Source organism: Peromyscus eremicus, chromosome 10, assembly GCF_949786415.1.
Source record: "Peromyscus eremicus chromosome 10, PerEre_H2_v1, whole genome shotgun sequence".
NCBI lineage: Eukaryota > Metazoa > Chordata > Mammalia > Rodentia > Cricetidae > Peromyscus > Peromyscus eremicus.
Window position 1 is genome coordinate 91139923 of NC_081426.1, and position 21595 is coordinate 91161517.

Genomic DNA, 21595 nt, shown 5'->3' on the forward strand with positions numbered 1-21595 from the left:
TGAGGCAGAGGCCAGTCCGTGACCAGGTGGGCCTTGAGGTATAAACAGGGCTCGCATGGAATGTCCAGCCCTTTCTGCTGCACAGCAGAACCAACAAAGCCATCTGAAGCTACTGATGTCTGATTATATTACTTTGCAATTATAATTCAATGCTTTCTCTCACTTCTGATTTAAAAGATCTAATTTGCATTCATCTGCTGGAATCTAAGTGATTTGTATTGAAAATTATCCTAGGCTGTGTTAATAGGGGAGACATGTAAATCAATATCATTTTCATTCTTTTATGTACCATATCAGGAAAAGGAAAGGAAGAAAAGCTAGCGGTGTGCACCCCAAAAGAAAATTACTTTTATAAAAGGCATTCATGCTTGTTTATAAATATGAATAAGTTTCCAGAAGCAGAAATGCCTGTTGGAGAATGAATGTTTTGGAATATGCAGGCTCCGTCATTGAATCCCATCAAAGGAGCAGTTTCTAAGCTGGAAGTCTTGTCCTCCTCCATAAACATGGACTTTTGTAATGCTAAAAGTGCTGGCTATTCAAACAGAACTGTTCAACATGAAATAAACAAGATTAAAGAGCAAACACTTCTGAGACTGAAAATCAAAAGAAATCTGGAATGGGAGGGTCAATTACAATGGTCTCCTTGCTATTACCAGTTATCATCCAGAACTGAAACCAGGAAGGCAGAGCAAGGGCACAGGAGGTGCAGGTGGGGGGAGGGGGTAAAAGGGGTCGGGGGAGGGGGTAGGGAAGGGCGAGCAAGAAAGGGAAGCTCCCTCCCTCCTGCAGCTGCACCCACTTGCTCTCACAGAGTCGAAGACAGGCTGAGCAACACTGGAAGGAAACAGAATGTGGGGGGAATGGAACAAAGGGGGTGCAGGGACAGCAGCACCTCATGGCATTGCTCCACTCAGGCTTTAAATTACATGTAGTAATTTGGCAGTGTCCTGAAGGAGGTCCTGGAAGATTCTTTCCACTGTGAAAAACCTCACTGGAGTGAAACCCAGGGTGCCCATTGCTTAGTCCCTAAACCCTGAGGAGAAAATGTGTTTGCTTCCATTTCAGGAAAGCAAGGGCCATGCAAACGGTCAGGGAAAGACAGAGCAAATGGTTGTGTGTCCATTAGGATGAGTTAGAAGTGTCTGGTCATCACTGCCTCACAAGAGGCTCGGAATGTTTGAGGAAAGAAAAAAAATGCAACAGCTCTGGGAAAGCGTTTTATTTTTAAATTGCAAGTAATCTTATCACTCTGTCCCAAGCAACCCATCTATGTGTGATGTGTGTGCAAGGATGAGTGTGTATAGTGTGTGTAGTGTGTGAGTGTATATGTGTACTATGTATGTGGTATGTGTACTGTGTATATAGTATGTATGTGTAATGTGTGTGTAGTATGCATATTTGTGAGTATATATAATGTCTGAGTGTGAATGTGTGTCATGTGTAGTGTGTGTGTTTGTAGTATGTGTCATGTATATGTGCAGTGTGTTTGTATAATGACATCGTGTAAGGGTGTGAATGTGTGTGGTACAGGAGAGTTAAAGAAGAAAGGCAGGTAATTAAAGCACAAGCTGTGTGATCTCCTGCCTGCCCATAAATGTTTGGAAAAGCTGCCAAGGAGCTATTTAGAACTTTGATGCATCTGTTTCTCTTTCCCATGTGGCAGATATGTCTACAGTACCTGTGCAGCACCTCTGGCAGATATGTCTACAGTACCTCTGGCAGATATGTCTACAGTACATCTGCAGCACCTCTGGCAGATATGTCTATAGTACCCCTGGCAGATATGTCTACAGTTCCTCTGCATTACCTCTGGCAGATCTGTCTACAGTACATCTGGGAGATCTGTCTACAGGACATCTGGGAGATCTGTCTACAGGACATCTGGGAGATCTGTCTACAGTACATCTGGGAGATATGTCTACAGTACATCTGGGAGATATGTCTACAGGACATCATCTGGGAGATATGTCTACAGGACATCTGGCAGATCTGCCTACAGAACATCTGGGAGATGTATCTACAGTACATGTGGCAGATATGCCTACAGTACATGTGGCAGATATGCCTACAGAACATCTGGGAGATTTGTCTACAGTACATGTGGCAGATATGCCTACAGAACATCTGGGAGATATATCTACAGTGCATGTGGCAGATATGCCTACAGAACATCTGGGAGATATATCTACAGTACATGTGGCAGATATCCCTACAGTACACATGGCAGATATGCCTACAGAACATCTGGGAGATATGTCTACAGTACATGTGGCAGATATGCCTACAGTACATCTGGGAGATATGTCTACAGTACATCTGGCAGATATGCCTACAGTACATATGGCAGGTATATCTACAGTACCTTTGGAACATATGCCTACAGTACATCTGGCAGGTATATCTACAGTACCTCGGATACATGTGTCTACAGTACCTGTGGCAGATGTGTCTATAGTACCAGTACCTGTGGCAGATGTGTCTACAGTACATGTGGCAGATATGCCTGCAGTACATCTGGGAGATCTGTCTACAGTACATCTGGGAGATCTGTCTACAGGACATCTGGGAGATCTGTCTTCAGGACATCATCTGGGAGATCTGTCTATAGGCCATCATCTGGCAGATATGCCTACAGGACATCTGGGAGATCTGTCTACAGGACATCATCTGGCAGATCTGTCTACAGGACATCTGGGAGATCTGTCTACAGGACATCATCTGGGAGATCTGTCTACAGAACATCATCTGGGAGATCTGTCTACAGAACATCATCTGGGAGATCTGTCTACAGAACATCATCTGGGAGATCTGTCTACAGGACATCTGGGAGATCTGTCTACAGAACATCATCTGGGAGATCTGTCTACAGGACATCTGGGAGATCTGTCTACAGAACATCATCTGGGAGATCTGTCTACAGGACATCTGGGAGATCTGTCTACAGAACATCATCTGGGAGATCTGTCTACAGGACATCTGGGAGATCTGTCTACAGAACATCATCTGGGAGATCTGTCTACAGAACATCATCTGGGAGATCTGACTACAGGACATCTGGCAGATATGCCTACAGTACATGTGGGAGATATGTCTACAGAACATCTGGGAGATATACCTACAGTACATGTGGGAGATATATCTACAGGACATCTGGGAGATATGCCTACAGTACATGTGGGAGATATGCCTACAGTACATGTGGGAGATATGTCTACAGAACATCTGGGAGATATGCCTACAGTACATGTGGGAGATATGTCTACAGTACCTGTGTCAAATGTGTTTTCAGTCCCTCTGGCAGATATGTCTACAGTACATATGACAGATGGGTCTACAGTCCCTCTGGAACATATGTCTACAGTACCTCTGGCAGATGTGTCTACAGTACCTCTGGTAGATGTGTCTACACCCTTTTTACTGCTTCAGAACTAATTCCACCACTTAACTGTTGTGTGACTTTGACCAACTTCACCTCTCTAAATGTTATTTTCATCCTCTAAAATGTCAGCACTAAAAAGCATTTATTGTGTAAAATTTTCAATGTTGTATTTCTGGTAAAGCCCTTTCCATATTGCCTGGTGATAGTTTTCAAAAAACTAGCTTCAACACATATGTATATTGTATTATATATAGAAACTAAACATACACACAAAAAGTTCAATTTTTAGTTACATAATTTATATTCAGATACATAATAACTTTTCATAGTTTTTGTTTGTTTTTTAAAGTGAGTGAACCTGACTACTCACTGGGCAGCCCATTTCACTGCTGAAGCCACTTAGAATGGAATACTCCATATCGAATCACCAGAGGCTCCATGAAACTTCTAGTCTCTTAGCCAGCTGTTCTCAACCTGTGCGTGAAGACTCCTTCGGAGCTGAACGACCCTTTCACAGGGGTTGCATAGCAGATATCCTTCATATCAGATATTTACACTACAATTCATAACAGCAGCAAAATTACAGTTATAAAGTAGCAACAAAAATAATTTTGTGGTTGGGGATCACCACAACATGAGGTATTAAAGGGTCACCGCATTAGGAAGGTTGAGAACCACGCAATAAACAATGACTCTATTTCCACATTTTAAAAAAATATCTGAGAAATATGTCAGCGTGGTATAATGCTGAGTCACTTCTCTCTTAAAACTGACCAGTTTTATCCTTTAGAATAAAATCTTGTGATATTTTTATAATGGTCCCTCATATACAGACCAATATCATCAGTAATATCGGTGATCAGAATGGGAACAGGGTCCTTATCTTGCTGTACCCTCAATAGGCTCTGGACAGTTATTGGCTCAATAACTAATATATTGCCAACTGGTATGAATCCCTGCTCTCGCTCTCGCTCTCTCTCTCTCTCTCTCTCTCTCTCTCTCTCTCTCTCTCTCTCTCCTCTCCTCTCCTCTCCTCCTCCTCCTCCTCCTCCTCCTCCTCCCCCCACCGTGTGTATGTGTGTGTGTGTGTGTGTGCGCGCGCACACGCTTGCTCATGTACTTTTGCAGGATATCCACATTCCAAAGTAAAAGATGAACATTCTTCTACACTTATCTTCCCTTCCCAGTCAGAACTCAAAATAGTCTTAAGGAATCATAAAATGTTTATACAAAAAAAAAAAAAAAAGAAAAGACAAACATGAACACCAGGTTTAAGTTCCAAGGTCCGCTTGGCCACTGGCACGCGTCTAAGTGACCGTACCTGAAGCCCTTGAATTCCCTGTAGGTTTTCCTCTCTGTTCACCATTCTTCTGACTACCTAGACTGTGTGGCAGGTGTGCCAGTTCTTGTGCCCAGAAGTAGCAACCTCTAAAGATTAACGTACACATGGAGCCCTACATGAGTTTTGTGGGCTCACAATGAGGTTAATACTCAATATCCAGTCATGTAACACAGTCTATAAATTGGTCATCCCCCCCCATCAGAAACAGGTGAATTTAGAACTCGGATCATTGATCAGGGAAGACCAGTGAGTGGTAAACCTTCACTTCATGTATGTACAGTGGTTGAGAATGCTTATCAAGGCTACACCAGGTTAATCTATGAAATTTTGACAATATTAGAGTGGATGGTACCACAGATAAGTATCCATTGGAAACTGAATTCTCGCACTTTCTAAGGCATATTGGGTCTCTATATAGGACGCTGATAGGGTGCCATTTTGGCTATGTTACTACAGTGTGCCTCCACCCCCAGCATCCCACAGCAGGGAGCCAATGTATTTACAATTATAATACCCAGATAGTGTGTCACTTTGTTTAAAAGAAATTTTAAGCATTTTCAGATGTTGCTAAAATATAATCATCAATTTTCTGAGAATATCTGGTTTTTTACACAAGTAAGTTGATTCTAAATTATCTTCTTCTTTTCAAACTTTATCTTCCACCTAAATCCAAGGAAAGAAATCCTAGTCACTGCTTTTACATTTTCCTAATAGCTTGGGTCATAATTCATGATTAAACAGTTCTCGGGCTGTGTGAACGCTGCGTTTTGGATCTTCTATGACACCTCAAATACTAAGGCTAGAGCAGTGGTTCTCAACCTTCCCAATGCTGCGACCCTTTAATACAGTTCCTCATGTTGTAGTGACCCCCAACCATAAAAGTATTTTTGTTGTTACTTCATAACTGTGATTTTGCTACTGTTATGAACTGTAATGTAAACATCTGGGTTTTCTGATGGTCATAGGTGATGCCTGTGAAAAGGTCATTCAACTCCAAAGGGGCCGCGCCCCAGAGGTTGAGAGCCACCAGGCTAAAGGCTCAGTGACCAGTCTGTGGAGCTATAGGAAGCAGAGGTGCCTTTCGGAAGAACTTTGTGGAAGAAGTTCAGTCTTCAGGGGTTGACCCTTAAAAGTGTAGAGAGGGGGTGTCTCTGCAGTTCTCTCTTCTCTTCCCCACTTCACGTTAGCCATGGACTGAAACATCTGAAACTGTGTGTCCCAACACCCTTCCTTCTTGTGAGCCACGGCCTGGGGTCCTGTACATCTGAAACTGTGTGTCCCAACACCCTTCCTTCTTGTGAGCCATGGCCTGGGGTCCTGTCGCCACAATAGACGGGGACCAACACAGCCGCCCCCTGGGAAACTTGAAAGTATCCAGGTTTGGAGACTGCCTCTGAAACTGCTCTGATTCATCCTTTAGCACGCTGAACCAAGTTGTCACTTAATTTAGAATTCAGACAACATTTTTCGTAGTTTCTTCCAACAAACCTCAAAGGACGAAAGAAAGATCATTTCTTTGGGAATCTTACATTTTGAAAATCAATCTTTAAAAATCACAATGTTTTAAAACCAAAGTAGAACCTTAATAGAGTACTAACGTCCTCAAACAAACTGAGAACACGTGTGTTTTTCCTATGTAAGACCCACACACAGCAGTTCCTGAGACACCCTGTAAAACACTTCAGTGCCACAGACTCAGAGGAACACTTATCCTGGGTCCATCTACCTAACTCCTTCCCTTCATAACCCTGGAGATATGTTGCTCTCATATCTCTCTCACACAAATATATATATATATATATATATATATATATATGTATGTATGTATATATGTATGTATATATAATGTATATATGTAGGAAGAAAACTAGTGGTGAAAATGAACCTTATTAAACAGTTTCAAATAAAGAATTTATCTCATTCTTTAAAAAGGTGATCATCATTACCACGTTAACAGATAAGAAAAAATGATCACAAAAATGTATACTACAAATGTATCTAAAGCCAACATTTAATGCTGTTAGAGATAAACTTGTATTATCTTAGGGACAATGATAGGATAGTATAATATTTTATAATACTATTATAAAATAACATGTTAATTATAAACTTATTGGGAAGTAAGTCCTGTTTCAAACAGTTAATGTGACTATCTGTCCATGGCATAGATACAACAGTCATGACCTTCAGTTTCTATTTTACTTTTACTATCTCCAGCTTTCGTGTGCAAACTTTGATATCATGTTCTGTTAATAGGACGATATTTTCTTTGCTTGTCTCATTGTGTGGGAAGTCGTTTCCCTGCCCCTTAGCACCATCCCTCCCTAGCAAGGTCTTGTACCTGTTGTTTTCTTTCTAGCTAATGTTTTTGTGCTTACAGGAAGACAGTCAAGAAGGGTGTTTATTCTATCATACTGCCTGCTTTAATTGGAGACAATGCACCCCATATCTAGAATTTTGAAATGAATACCATGTACTAAGTTCCAACAGAAGCCAAGTCCAGAAAACTCTCGTCAAGAACTACAGAAAAAGGACCACTGTGGGTTCCTTGTTCAAAGAAGATCCTTCCATTTGATATAGAAAATAAAAACATACAGTAGAAAAAAAGTGTGTAAAAGAAGCAAGGTTCACAACAGGACTGATGGACATATGGACTCACAGAGACTGCGGCAGCATGAACAGGACCCGCACAGGTCCAAGCCAGATGGGGTCCCAGCGCGGAGAGGGAAGTAGACACGGGCTCCCATCCCTAACCCAGAAGCTACCTCCAACTGACAACTGCTCACAGAGGAAAACTTAGTTTTCTCCAGTCGAGTCTCACTGAGGACACAAGCCACAGCTCAGGGTCTGCAGGGCATGTGCCCAGCAGAAGATGCCAACATAAAATGAGCTCAGTGGCGTTTGGGGGCAGTTTTTGTCTCATGTCACTTTGGGCACTTTTTATCTTACTGGTCTTTTGCTAGTATGTTACGGTTTCACAACTTGTGTTTTTATGGGTTTTGTTTCTGTGTGCCTGTGTGTGTGTGTGTTTCTAGTGCTTTTTTTCTTTTTTTTAATTCTCTGGTTGTTTCGGGTTTTTGTTGTTGTTGTTGTTGTTGTTTTTCTTGATGTTGCTGTTGTACTGTTTGGTTGGTTGATTTTGCCTGGTTTTTTGGGTTTTTTTTGTTTTTTTTGTTTTTTGGGTTTTTTTTTGTTTTGTTTTTTTGTTTTGTTTTGTTTTGTTTTTCGAGACAGGGTTTCTCTGTGTAGCTTTGGAGCCTTTTCTGGAACTCACTCTGTAGCCCAGCCTGGCCTCGAACTCACAGAGATCCGCCTGCTTCTGCCTCCTGAGTGCTGGGATTAAAGGCGTGTGCCACCACCGCCCAGAGCCTGTTTGTTTTCTAAAGAGAGAGGAGAAAGAAAGCATGGAGTTGGATGGATGAGAAGGTGTAGAGGATGTGGGAGGAGATGAGGAAGGGGAAAAGGTGATCAGAATACACTGTATGAAAAAGTTATTTTCAATTAAAAAAAAGAATAAGCAGGCTTAAAGAAGGCTTGTGAAAAGGCTGGGGTGCCGTGGGAGAGTCTGGGATCCCGAGGACAATGCAGGGATGCTGTGGGAGAGTCTGGGATCCCGAGGACAGTGCAGGGATGCCATGGGAGCATCTGGGATCCTGAGGACAGTGCAGGGGTGCCATGGGAGAGTCTGGGATCCCGAGGACAGTGCAGGGATGCTGTGGGAGTCTCTGGGATCCTGAAGACAGTGCAAGGGTGCCGTGGGAGTCTCTGGGATCCCGAGGACAGTGCAGGGGTGCTGTGGGAGAGTCTGAGATCCCGAGGACAGTGCAGGGGTGCTGTGGGAGAGTCTGAGATCCCGAGGACAGCGCTGCCATGCTGGGGCTTGGAGTGAGTGGACAGAAGGAGGACTGCACAGGGTTTGGGGAAATTTCTAACCAAGTGAGTTGAAGCCGTTTCACTATAAACTTGCTGAAAGAAAGAGAATTCACACAGAAGGCAGAGGGCCCTCTTCTCTGTACTCTGTAAACAGCCCAGCTCTGAGGGAATCTGTTTCCATCATGAAACTATCACAAAAATTGAATGAGTTAATGCACAATATAAAAAATGAGTTAGAAACATTGAAATATTAAAATAATTAGAAAATTAATGGATAGAAAGCAAATCCAATTATGTATACACTCTGTGTGCGTGTGTGTGAGTATGAGTGTGTACATGGGTGAGCAGGTGCTTATTCCTGTGTATGAGCAGGTGCATGGAGTCAAAGAACAATCTCAGGCACCATTCCTCAAGCTATATCCATTGTTTTTTGAGACAGGGTCTCTCATTAGCCTGGCGTTTGCCAAGTAAGCTAGACTGGTTGCCAGAGCCCCCGGGATCTGCCTGAATCATCTCTCAGGTGCCGGTACTGCAGGAATGTACTGCAATGTCTGGTCTCTTTAGGCGTGTTCTCACAACGGAACTTGTGTTTCTGTGCCTGCAAGGCAAATTGCTTTACCAACTGATCCATCTCTCTGGTACTCTATGTTTTTATGTTTAAAATCGCATATCTTTGCCAACATCCTAACTCAGTAGTAAGTAAATGGCCCTGGGATGGAATCAGGGTAATAGCAAACACCCAGAAAAGCCCACAGAGTTTCTCAAAATGAAAAGATAGATTTAAGTGAAAAAAAAATCAGTCATTGGTAAAAATTTCATAAGATTTTTTCTGATTTGCAAAGGCATTTTAATGTTTTTGCTTTCTTACAGAATTAAAAGTTCTGTGAAAAGTAAGGAATGATGTTGAATATAGACTATTGTGTTATTTTCCAGTCAGAATAATTTGATACTCTTATTAATATTAATTAATTTACATGTATTTTAATATTTCTAAGTAGGAGAGCCGGCAGATCTTGAACTAGTCAGGGTCTCAATTAATGCATACTAAACTTCAATATTACTTCCAGCAAATCCTATAATTATTTCAATTATGCTGACATATTGTCATAGTTCTTCTCCGGGTAAACCATCAAATCCTTGTGCCTGTTCTTTGTGGTTCAGTGAGCTTCCTCAATGGCCTGATCTTCCTCTAAGGACAGTAGGAAGCCCGAGTCAGAAAGTGACAGTGTTGTAGACTTGTATCACACAGAGCAGTCAGCCTGGCTATCAAAGACCTGTGCTCTGTGTTATAACCACTCGAGATAAAGGAACACAACACACAGACCTCCCTACAGGCTGTACTCTCTGTGTTAGAGATTAGACTTGATGAGCACATGTATCAGGATGCAGAGTTTCCATACTGACTTTTACACAGTTTCATTCAGGTTGAAAATTTTTCTAAAACAAATAAAAATAAAAGGCAGGCCCCCAAAGAATTAAAAAAAAAAAAAAAAAAAAAAAAAAAAAACAGAATATCGTCAATGATGTGTTTATCTCTGTTTTGCTGAAGGGTCAATTTAGATTTTAAAAGTTTCAGTTTATTCTAATTGTGTCAGCTGTTGAGTTTCAACTGTCAAAAGAGAAGAGCAACTCTGAGAAGTAAGTGGAGAGCTAAATTTCGCTCACAGGAGGGTCTTGCTCTGTGGAAAAGTGACCTAGGACAGCCAGGTCTCAGGCTGCTGAGAAATCCTGGCCTGTCTTTCTCCACCAGCAGGTGACCCACAGGAACTGCAGCCTCTACTCTGAGCAGTGATGGAGAGGTACCTCTCTCTGTTTTTAATGTATTTTACCCCAAAGGCAAAAGCACAAAGAATAATTTCTGCTTGTGAGTAAGATCAGTACACTGACATGTGAATACGGGTTATAATGTTCAGACACATTGGTTATGTAATTGATCCCCAAACTACAAATAACTATCTTGATGTAAAGAAAAAGTCTCATGTAGTCACATCTGAAATGTGCCTGTGGACACAGGCATGAGGCAAATGATCGTGTAAAATGAATTATAGACAGAAGGATGTCTCAGGGTTGTCTCAACCTCTACACCAGTACTACCCAATGAAAAAGACAACAGCCCCACATGTAAATTGTGCATACAATTTAAAATGTGCCAATATTAACAATAAAAAAGAATAGGAAGGAACAGGTAAGATCAATTGTATCAATATGTGTTTTACCTCAATACACTCAAAATCTTGTCACTTCACACATATTCAGTAGGAAGTCATTACTGGGTCACTGCACATGCTTTGTGTATTTCTAGATAGTGGTAAGCACTGTATTCATTCAGTACTTGTAATTCAATTTATAATTTCAAGTGCTGAGAAGTGGCATCTGGCTCCAGGGTCTTTATCACTGAAGGGCTAGAAGAGACCAGCACTTTGTGTCAATGCTGGGACTTAGCAATATCATACTAACGTCCAGCAGAATGCATAAATGCTCATTTGCTATTGACTTCTTCTTAAGTCATGGTTTTTGAACTCTAACCTTTCTTTTCATGTTGAAATAAAATTATGGTCTTTCTTATATAAGGATTACTTAATAGAACTTTCTCAAATAAAATGTGTAATAGAGTTATCTGCCATGTTTCTTATTGACAAAATCCAAATCTCTAACAATTATTCTGATTAACACTGTACTGCCGTTGAAGCTGTCAGTCAGTGCTGACCATAATTTGCACTAGCATTCATTAGTAAGATATTCTGCATTCATCAAAGTATGTTCTCCTGGTGCTATATGAAGTTTATTTTCCACATATCATAAACACAAATGGGTACTTTTACTAGAGAGTGAATTTCTGGTCACTGAAGAAATTCATCTGCTTTAGTAATTCTCATGCATACACAGCCCTCTAAGAAACCTAGTGGGAAAAGCAATGACCTAATCGTGTGTGTGTGTGTGTGTAGTGTGTGTGTGTGTGTGTGTGTGTGTGTGTGTGTGTGTGTTCAAGTGTGCAGGTGCAGGTGGAGGCCAGAGGTCATTGTCAGGTATTGCCCTCAGTCACACTCCACCTTGAGTTCTGAGTGAGGGGCTTTCCCTAGACCTGGAGCTCTTTGATTGTCTAGGCTGCCTGGCAGTGAGGTCTGCCCCTCCACTGCAGTTACAGCTGGGTGCTTCTGCATGTGTGCTGGGGATTTGAACTCAGGTTCTCACTCTGGTGCAGCAAGCAGAGCCCTATAATTGCCTGTGTATATACCATCTCTCAACCTCTCAACCTCAAGTGAATGAAGTCCTATTAAAGTCACCTGTGTTGATGTGAATGATAGTTATGATTCCTAAGGGTGGAAGTTCACCCTTTACTGGGGCTATGCATGCTACAGTGGCCTATTTACACCTGTCTATGCATGGACCCATAGATGAAAGCTTAGACTGTCAGGGAAAGTAAGTAGGGAAATCAGGCTTGAATATTGTGGATCATAAATCACTTTAGAAAGATCATGGGAAATGACCTGCAAAGAGTGACTTCATTTGCTAATTATGTTTTTGTTGTTATTGTTTTGTTTGTTTTTCACTTAGAGTCTGGTGGTCTCCATTACTTCTGAAAAATGGCATTCCTATTTTAGCTTATAAGAAAGGCTTGCTGTTGGAAGTTAAGAAGAAGAAGTCATGTGGTAGGCAGTCTACAGTGCTGGAGAGAGTATAGAAATCGTCACTTCATTGTGACAAGTACTCCACTTACCCAACTTTCTGCTCTGTCTTTACTCTGCTGGTAAAATCATTACGAGTTTAAAGGAAGAGAAAATAAAACAGGTGAAGCCAAAGGTACAAGGATACAGTCCCTTCCGGGAAAGAGGATTTTGTGGCGAACCATTTCTCCCATGATGCATCCCACAGACCATATATCCACTGGAACAGGAGAGAGGGAGCGAAGACAGGAGGAAAGCAAGGTTAACTGAGGTAACTGCCTCTGGTGACGGGAAAGTAAGACTCTCACATTCCACCTCAAGTGGCTGAATGTGAGTTAAAATTCACATTGCGTTATCACACAGTCTCTACGATGAGAGCTCAAATTCATGTGTAAAACAGAGTATTCTATGGAAGCCCAAACTGCATCTTTATTGACATGAGTTGGCGATGTCACAGACAGGAAGAGAACAGTCACTAAGCCAAGGGAATCTCCAGGCAGGTGTCAGCTAAAGGTCTCAGAGACAGTTTTGATAGCATTTGCTGGATACATCCCTGTAGGGTGACTCTGTTCACCTCCTATTTTGTTTAGTTGTGTGCAGTGGGCAGCAAGAGAACATCCTTTGTCCCAAATAAGAGTTCATTCAACCAAATCCAAGAGACTAGGAAGTGGTTGGTGAGCTTTGTGGTGAGAAACTGTAAATCCTGTGCTACAGCATTGATTTTTCACTCAGAAATTATTCTTTAAGATAAACACCAGCTCTAATTTCTATCTTAAATATTTTGAGAAAAAATGATAAATTAGCATATGCACAAAGGAGATATTGAGAAGTGAAAATGCATAAAAGGTGTTAAAACTGAAGTATGTGTATTTATTTCCCAATTGTCCTGTTTGCTAACCGACATGTCTCCTACCGACCTTAACTCTCTCCAGTTTCACATTTATCAGGGACAAGGAGATTTTAAAACAAAAACATTAGGCAGAGCTGCTCCAAGGGGTGGAAAGCAGGGTGAGGTGCACAGGAGGGGCATGCCTGGAGCAAGAACAAGCTGTTTTTTTCTGCATGATAACCACCCTCAGCGGACAGAAAAGATGACACACAGGTACGAGACACACCTCCCTGCACAGCAATGAGGGTTTTTCATTGTTTTGTGGGCCTTTCGAATAAAGACAGGAACAGGGATTGAATACCTTCTGTCTGTGTGACAAAGATCTAAAAACACAGACCAGACAAACTCAGACTTCCAGGCTTGTCCGTCCTTATCCCTTCTAATTTTTGTGACACATAGTAATCATACCTGTGGATATTTGCTATATGCACACAATGTGTAGTGATCATATCAGGGTAATTAGCATATTTACAATCCGTTGCGTTGGGATATTCAAAATCTTCCCCTTAAAATATACAATAAATTATTGGTAACTCTGGTCCTCAATTCTTGACTTCTCTTTAATTAATCCTCCTTGTGTTTCACTCAGGAGGAAGGCTCCATTAACGTAAGTCAGAAGGTGACACAGCTCTGGCAGTGGCCTGCTCAGAGCTGACTGTCCCTTTGTTGCATACAAAGACATCAGTGTAACAGCAATCCTCTAGACTGGAAGTGTGCAAATGATTGTTTCTAACTTCAATGGCACATAAATGCGCTCTGCAGTAATTACACTAAAAAACACAGTAGTACTTGTTTTGATAAAATGTGGGAAAATGGATCACTAGGAATTAAACATATAAAACATAAAAACAGGTATTCAGGGCACATATACAAATCTAACTTAAAGCTAATATAAATTCTAAGTATATTTGATATGGTTTTCAACATGGCTCTATATAATAAGTATTTCAGACAAAATGATAGACTGCAAAGCTTTCCAAGAAGTTTTTTTATAAACCCTCTGTTTTAATCAATCAAAATTCAATTTGAATTTCAAATATTTTTCTGAGTCTTTCTTTCAACATGTTCATGTACATTAGATTTTCTTGTCAAAGAAATAATGTAAAATTGAATGTTTTTTTCCTTTACATGGTTTCTTGGATTTATTAAGATTTACTAGATAGTGCTACACTAAATATTACTTACAGAGGATTTAACATAACAACAAGAAGCTTATAGTTTGAATGATGCTAACTTGACTTGCTTCAAGGTTCTGTAATATCTTTGTTAGTCTTTCTTGAGGACCACAGCCATCAACCCGAGATATTACACAAAAGCCAAGTGTTTACCTAAAGCATCTTTCTCACAGTTTCCACAAGTATCTGGACTACATTGCAATGCAGTTAGGAGTGATTCTCCCTGTCTGAAGCCTGTGTGCCAGTTAGCAGTCACCCGACTGTGTAATCACACTCTATTTGCAATTCTTTTTCAGCTATCGAATTTTAGAGTTCCTGTAGCCAAACCTGCTTCTCAGAAACATGCTTCACATTCTTCACGCCTGACCCCCCTAGTGGTATTTAAGAACTCTCTGAATAAGAACGCTGGCAGTTCTTTTTCCAAAGGATTTCTCTGTTACAACAAAAATGACTCAGTTATCTAAAGCACAAACCCTCGGCTTCACTGTTCCAGGGTCATCTCCCTACCGTTCTCCTTGTAGCCCATTCCCAGGATGACCTCAGGGGCTCTGTAATATCGTGTCACCACATACGGAGTCATCATAAAGCTTGTGCCTGCTGTCCTGGCCAGTCCGAAGTCAAGAATTTTCAGAGTGCAATCAGACTTGACCACAATGTTACTGGGTTTTAAGTCCTGACGATAGGAACAGGGGGAGAAAGTGAAAGTGAGTTTCTACAAGAACTGCGATTTCTAGTCTAACACTACACAGTGCAGCCTTGCACTGCAACAGCCTTCTGCAGGACCCTACGGAAAGCACAGGATTACTGTGACAAGCCATAGGTAGTTTTAGATTTTGAAAAATGCCCTTGTAAAATATTTTAAGTTCAGAAGAGAACTGTATTGTTATTTTTACAACTTAGGCTCACATGGGAAGAAGTCTTGGGAAAAATAACTCATCATTTGTTGTCATCTCTTAGGTTTCTCTTTAGGACAACATAAACCTTTAAGGATGAGTGTCATTTTTAGGTCTGACAGGGAGCATATCAGGGTAGCTGCCCTTATTTTTCCAGAAAGGAAGAATGGAAATGAGCTGTCTTATTTCAGCTACTCATCCGACTTTGAATGTCAAAGGGCTAGGAAATACAAGGCTCTTCAGAAGTTGGCTCTCAGTGAGCAAAAATACAAACTCAAAGTCTACCAGAGCACACACAGAAGGCCCTTCTACATATCAGTTAGTCGGGTGCTAACGCTACCCATCTACAAATTTACCAAGTGCATGGTATTTGACCAATTCTCCCTAAAAAAGTACTTCAATGCTGTTCTTTCTGTTCCCTAGCAGTCGGCATACTGCAGTTCTAGAGTAAATGTTCTTACCCTGTGGATAATTCCAGCAGAGTGGAGATGCTTGATGCCACACAACATCTGGTACAGCAAATAAGACATCCGCTCGTGGTCCAACTCCATTTGAATCACCTGACACAAGTTGGCATCCATCAGCTCCATCACTAGGTAACTAGAAGGTAAACCCATTGTATTAGTTCCAGAAAGGAGGTTCTAGAATGACCTTCCATCGCTGTCAGAGTCCTGTACTTTATCTAAGTTTATTGAACTTCCAAGTTCTGTGATTGCTTGAGTTGAGACTATGGGAAACTTCCAAGTATATCATGATGAACAGCTGCAGCGACTCAACCACATGCATATAGCAACATCACTAATTAGTATGTGGCTCATGCCCATCTGTTCTCTAACCTTTAGTGATCACACTTTTCCCTATATTTCCTTAATTCTCTCCTAAGCACTATGATTACAAATGAGGAAAGGAATCAAGACAGTCACTTCTAAAGTGTGCTGCAACTGTGTGGAAGAAGACACTGTGCTCCAGAATCACTGCCCTCAGCCTGTGTTTGTCACTGACATTCCAGACAGATTCATTTTGCACAAAATTAAAGGCACTGCAAAGACAGTTAAAAAAAATTGCAGCATGTCCTTTATTAATAGTTCTCAAAATGAACTGACCCATCCTGAAAATGTTCACAGAAATAATGAGTAAATAATCAATAAGGCTTTCTTACTTCCCTGATTTACCAAGAGTGTGGAACAACAAACCATATGGGCCAAAAGGAGGCAGAAGTGTCCTTCAGGAGGTCACACCACAGCAGAATCGTCACTGCATACTGCTGCCTCATTTCCTGGGTCCTGTTCCTTAGGTCTCTTTGATCTTTGCAAGGAATTTCATCCTTTTTGTCTCTGTTGCTATTATATTTGTCATCCCCTGGAGTTATCTGAGTGAGGGCTGGGCTCAACCTTCATTACCTTTGTTGTTTTATTACTTACACGTCTTGGAACTCCTCCAGCGTCTTCTGAGGTGTGAAAACATTTAATAAGCTAATAATCTGGAAGACAGAGCATGAAAGGGACAAAGAAATAAGGCAGAAAGTTAATTATTTTTAAAGTATGAATGTATTTATTCCCAGGGTAAGACACTCAATAAAGAAAGCCATGATGGAAACAGAAAAGATTGGAAATTCTTCTGGACTTGCTTCATAGAACAGAAAAGTGTGATCAGAAATCACATAAAACCTGTCTGAAGGTTAATAATGAAATTATAAAGTCAATTCTGAGGCAGCAGCTAGAAAAGACCTGTGTATCATATTGTTTCTTGTGGCTCCGAGACCACACACAAGCTGTGAGGTGGTTAATCCACAAAGAGCAAAGTCACCAAGAAGAGAAAGATGACAAAATACTCATCAAACCTCCCAAGGGACCGTTGCTCCTCCAAATGCAAAAGTCACATCATAAGTCACAATTTGGTTTTGTCATTGAAACTTTCTTTTACTTTTATATGCCAATCAAAAACAATTTCAACCAATATCCTAGTACTGGGGTGGGGAGGTGCACCGTGCTCAATATCAATGATAAATCGGGCAAAAAGCAAGTTGAAGAGTTAGCTAAATTCAGTCCTAACCATTTAGTCTCTTACTTCAGTGAATTTGTGAATTAGGTGACAAATAAATTAATCTAAAAACCACATTCATCTCAATTCTATGTAAATCATGCATATAGATAACCCCATATGTGTTCCCATTTAAATATTATGCATCAATGTGTCAGTGTAAATGAAAATATAAACAAATGAGGATATTCTACTTAAAATGTAGATGTGAAGAGAAATCTACTTTACAAAAAACTTAGCTTGATATTTAAACAAATCCAGGGCACAAACAAATTCCATGGCTTTTCATAAAGTTTGTAAGTTGGCACTTTAACATAAAAAGTGGTCAAAACAATGCAATTCTAAATAACTGAAAAATGGGTCATTTCTGTGGAATTTTTCATTGTTGTTGTTTGCATAAATGATTAAGGAAAATGTCTCAAAGCATACAGTGTACACTGTGGGGAGGTCTGGTGCCTTCAGAAGCCAAACGCCTCAGATTCCTTGGAATCAGAGTTACATATAGTTGTGAGTGACCATGAGGATTCTGGGAATTTATCCCAGCTCCTTTGGAAGAGCATTCCATGTTCTTAACCATGGAGCTCCATCTCCAGCCCCCTACAGTCCCAGCTTAACCATGGAGTCCCATCTCTAGCCCCCGACAGTCCCACCTTAACCATGGAGCTCCATCTCCAGCCCCCTACAGTCCCAGCTTAACCATGGAGTCCTATCTCCAGCCCCTGACAGTCCCAGCCAGAAGCTCATTTATTGCTGTTGCAGTACTGAGCCTACTAGGCAAATGCCCTACAAACAGCTCACTCAATTTCAGAATGAGGTCATCATAGACACTTCTGCTTCCACGCAGCATTTTCCAGTGGGAATCTGATTCAGTTGTTTTATTCCAAAGTCTCGGGAGGCACAGACATGAGTCAGCATTTGTCACAACCCTGCGATCGCAACACTCATCACTTCCTGGAATTGAGTTATCTTCTAAATGGATTTTCCTATTATTAAAGGTTTAATGGGACTACTTCATTGTTTTTCTTCACTTTTCACAGGATTAGCAGTACTCCATACTCAAATAGCCTTTCCCTTTGCTTTGAGTATTAATGAAGAACTACAGCTGGTCATAGGGAAGCTTTCTCTTTGTTAAAAAAAAATGTTTCTATAAGATTATATGCACATACACATACATAAAAAAGGATAGCAGGTTTGATGTTGTCTATAAATTGTCAAGGCGATTGGGAACTCTTTGTTTCCCTTAAGGAACAGTTACTGTGAATTCCCTTCATTGCAGTCAACATCAGGGCAAGTACACAACTGTCTTCTGCTACGACAAGACAAGGCTGAAAGCAGACTAACTTCACGGTGAGATTATTTAGTCACTGTAGTGTGAGTTTAAGGGCATGGTGCCAACATTGGCTTGGCTCTGGAGATCGCTTGTGAGGGACAGGAAGAAAAATCATATCTCCAAGTAGGAAGCTGAACAGTGACTGGGCTCACATTTTCATGTCATTCTCATGAAGTCTTAGAGGTACTATGAGAGCTACCTAGTGTCTTCTGAAGGCGTGTCTCCCAACATCCTAAGCAATCTGAAGGTCCCTCTTTTGAAAGGATTAGCCACCTCTCACGTCACAGCACTGGAGACTTGGGAAAAGACAGTTGAAATATATCCAAACCACACCATCAAGTACGTTTTTGTTTTTTTTTTTTCAAGTTGGCCAAGCAATTGGAAATTTCTCCATACGATGTTGGCCTACAGGGTCTGGAAGGATGGTTAAGTAGATACAGTTCATGTACGGAGAGCTTTCTACACCATTGCCTCCCTGCCTGTGTCCATGCATGTGACATGTGATATCTGTTATTTTTAGTTTTATTTATAAAAATTTATAATGTGCCTAGCAAACTTGTTGTAACTGTTAAGAATCGTCACCAGAAGGTCAAATAATTTTCTTTGATTTCCTCTTACTAAGAAGAGACAGGGCATGAGGATGAAGGTCCTTGCCTGAGACTGAGGAAGTGTGGCTTCTGAAGCAGTGGTTGACTCCTCCTGGATGCACTGAGCAAAGGCTCGGTTGTCTCTGCCCTGAAGAGCTTTCCATGGGTGTGCACCTGCCGCTTCCCCATCCCAAAGCGAGATGCTCACACAGCAGGGCCCCCCAACAGCTGAAGGTTCTGCCTGACTCTAAGTAGGAGTGTCATACAGGAGACAGTATGGTGACAAAAATATCCCCCCATTTATTACGAACTCAAAGTATAAAGAAATATCTTTTCCTGTATGGTTTCTCTGCAAGTTTTGCTTGTTTGGGAGCTTCACTTAGGCTGAAAAGCATGAGGCTCCTGGGTTCATTTTGAGCGTGACAACCAAATAAGGTTAATTTCATATTAGGGACATATCAGTCACATTCATCTTCTCCAGGCCATATGGCTTTTGAATAATTTTTAAGCAGGAAGCTACCATGAGGACAATAAAACCAAATACAGCATATGGGCCAAATAAACAATCTTAAGAGATGGAAATGGCAAAGCAAGCCTTCCTCCTGGAGCAGTCCTTGTTTTTCCTCCTCTCATCTCACAACCTCCCACTGCCAGGGGTTCAAAAATAACACGGAAACTCACATTTTTATGGTTCACACACTTCATGAGGACCAGCTCCCGGTAAGCCCTCTTGGCGTGAGTTTGGTTCTGGAAGGGTCGGCTGAGCTTCTTAATAGCCACATTTCTGTCGAGGACAGCATCGTATGCAGCACTGTCAAGATTCAAAAGCAGTCCAGACTTCAGCACACAGCATCGACAAGGAAGATAGCCCTCTGGAATCCTACCTAGATGCTTTTAGTTTACACATCAATAAAATTATAATGGAAGGTGTAATTGACTGGAAGAAGAAGATGGGGAGAGGAGGGCAGACAGGATGTGGAAGAAGAAGGAGAAGGAGTGGGACATTGCCAGAGTGCAGCTTCAAACTGCGTCAGTGAGTTGTGGATCAGGAGACAAAAGCCAAGTACTCAAATTTCCCATAGGGTGCCTGGCTATGTTAAGTCATTCCATCTACTGGAGCTTGAACTTCTCATCTGTCAATATAATATGAAGGTAGTCTCTATCTGTGATAGACTGTAGGTTCTTTGGTTATTTCAGATGTACATCTGCTCTTCCCCCAGTGACAAGATCCAGATTTTACAATCTGATGGTAAATGCATGAAAGCATAGGTTGATCAAGCATCAGTGTGCATTCATGAACTATAACAAGGTTCAAAATAAGATACACCATCCGGAGATGCTTCTGTAACAGATAACTGCTGCTCAGTACCAAGAGGAGTAAATGCTACTTAACATGTGAAGCCCTCAATCAGACAACAATAAATTATCATGTCTTTAAAAAACAATCTAAAATAATAGGACTGCCCTTCATATAGTCAAAGTGTGCTTCTAGAGATCAAGGGAGGAAGTGAGAGGGGCCTTCTTGCTTCTGTATCTCACGATATACCCATAAAATGTTGGTGTTGCATACCAGAAACTTTGGGGTTTCCTGGGTTTTGTCTCAGTTTGCAGGATGAATAAGCAAATCAGAACCCCTAAAACTGATCTATTAAATTTATAGTTTTGTTGCTCATTTAGGGTTCAAGCTATTGAACCAAAAGAAAAAGAAGAGTGGGGTTTTCTCTATCCATGTGAGGTATATTGTAAGATAATGAGAGGCTCACAGGGTGACTTGGATGAAGCTTTATGTTTTGCCTAATACATGCCTCCATCTAATCTTCAGTTTTCTCTAAAATAGCTCCATCAAAAGCTTGTTTTGTTTTTTTCCTCTGCCTATGTTCCTTTGAAATTGGAGCTTACTAAGAGTAGGCCAACTCACTCTGTTAGTGGGCAACTTTGAGAATAGAGATGCCGTGATTCTAACAAAGACAAGCATCTCTCCATGGTTACCAATGACTCCTGTTGGCCCCGCTTCAAGGACAACTCATATAAAGTGTTCCCCTTTGTTATGATAAACTATTGACTCTGACACCCTTCAAAGGACCAAGTAAATATCCAGAAAGTCAGCTTTCATTACTTCCCCCAAAGTCTGTTCTTTACAAATATCACCAGTGTCCTCGCGCCATTTGTCAGAACATAGCTTCAAGTCCCATCTCCATCTGCGCTGTTTCCTCTGAATATACTTCCGTCTATCAGTATTCTCAGAACATGTGGTCCTGAACTAAATAAAGCAACGCTACACTGGAGTGTCAGTGAAATCTAGGGAAGGGCTATCAACTCTTTCATCCATTTACATGCTCACTCAGCAATCCTATCACACAGAGTTAATAAAGCTATCTACCCTGGTCTCTTTGATGATGCGATCTATGGACCCACTTTG

At 41.1% G+C, this 21595-nt stretch overlaps 2 protein-coding genes across 19 annotated transcripts in view; one reads left to right on the forward strand and one right to left on the reverse strand.

Moving 5' to 3' along the window:
* Positions 1-3537, forward strand: part of LOC131920479 (mucin-4-like) — a 41520-nt gene extending 37983 nt beyond the window's left edge. For all 3 annotated transcript variants that reach the window (XM_059274820.1, XM_059274821.1, XM_059274822.1), the window contains exon 3: positions 1667-3537. In XM_059274820.1, coding sequence (XP_059130803.1) covers positions 1669-3435 — 1767 coding nt within the window. In that variant the 5' untranslated portion in view covers positions 1667-1668 and the 3' untranslated portion in view covers positions 3436-3537. The remainder of the gene's footprint in view (positions 1-1666) is intronic.
* Mapk10 (mitogen-activated protein kinase 10) overlaps positions 1-21595 on the reverse strand; it is a 266659-nt gene that overhangs the window by 62206 nt on the left and 182858 nt on the right. For all 16 annotated transcript variants that reach the window (XM_059274830.1, XM_059274827.1, XM_059274829.1 and 13 more), the window contains 5 exons: positions 19858-19987; positions 16641-16699; positions 15681-15819; positions 14834-14999; positions 12411-12482 (listed from right to left, as the gene is read on the reverse strand). In XM_059274830.1, coding sequence (XP_059130813.1) covers positions 12411-12482; positions 14834-14999; positions 15681-15819; positions 16641-16699; positions 19858-19987 — 566 coding nt within the window. The remainder of the gene's footprint in view (positions 1-12410; positions 12483-14833; positions 15000-15680; positions 15820-16640; positions 16700-19857; positions 19988-21595) is intronic.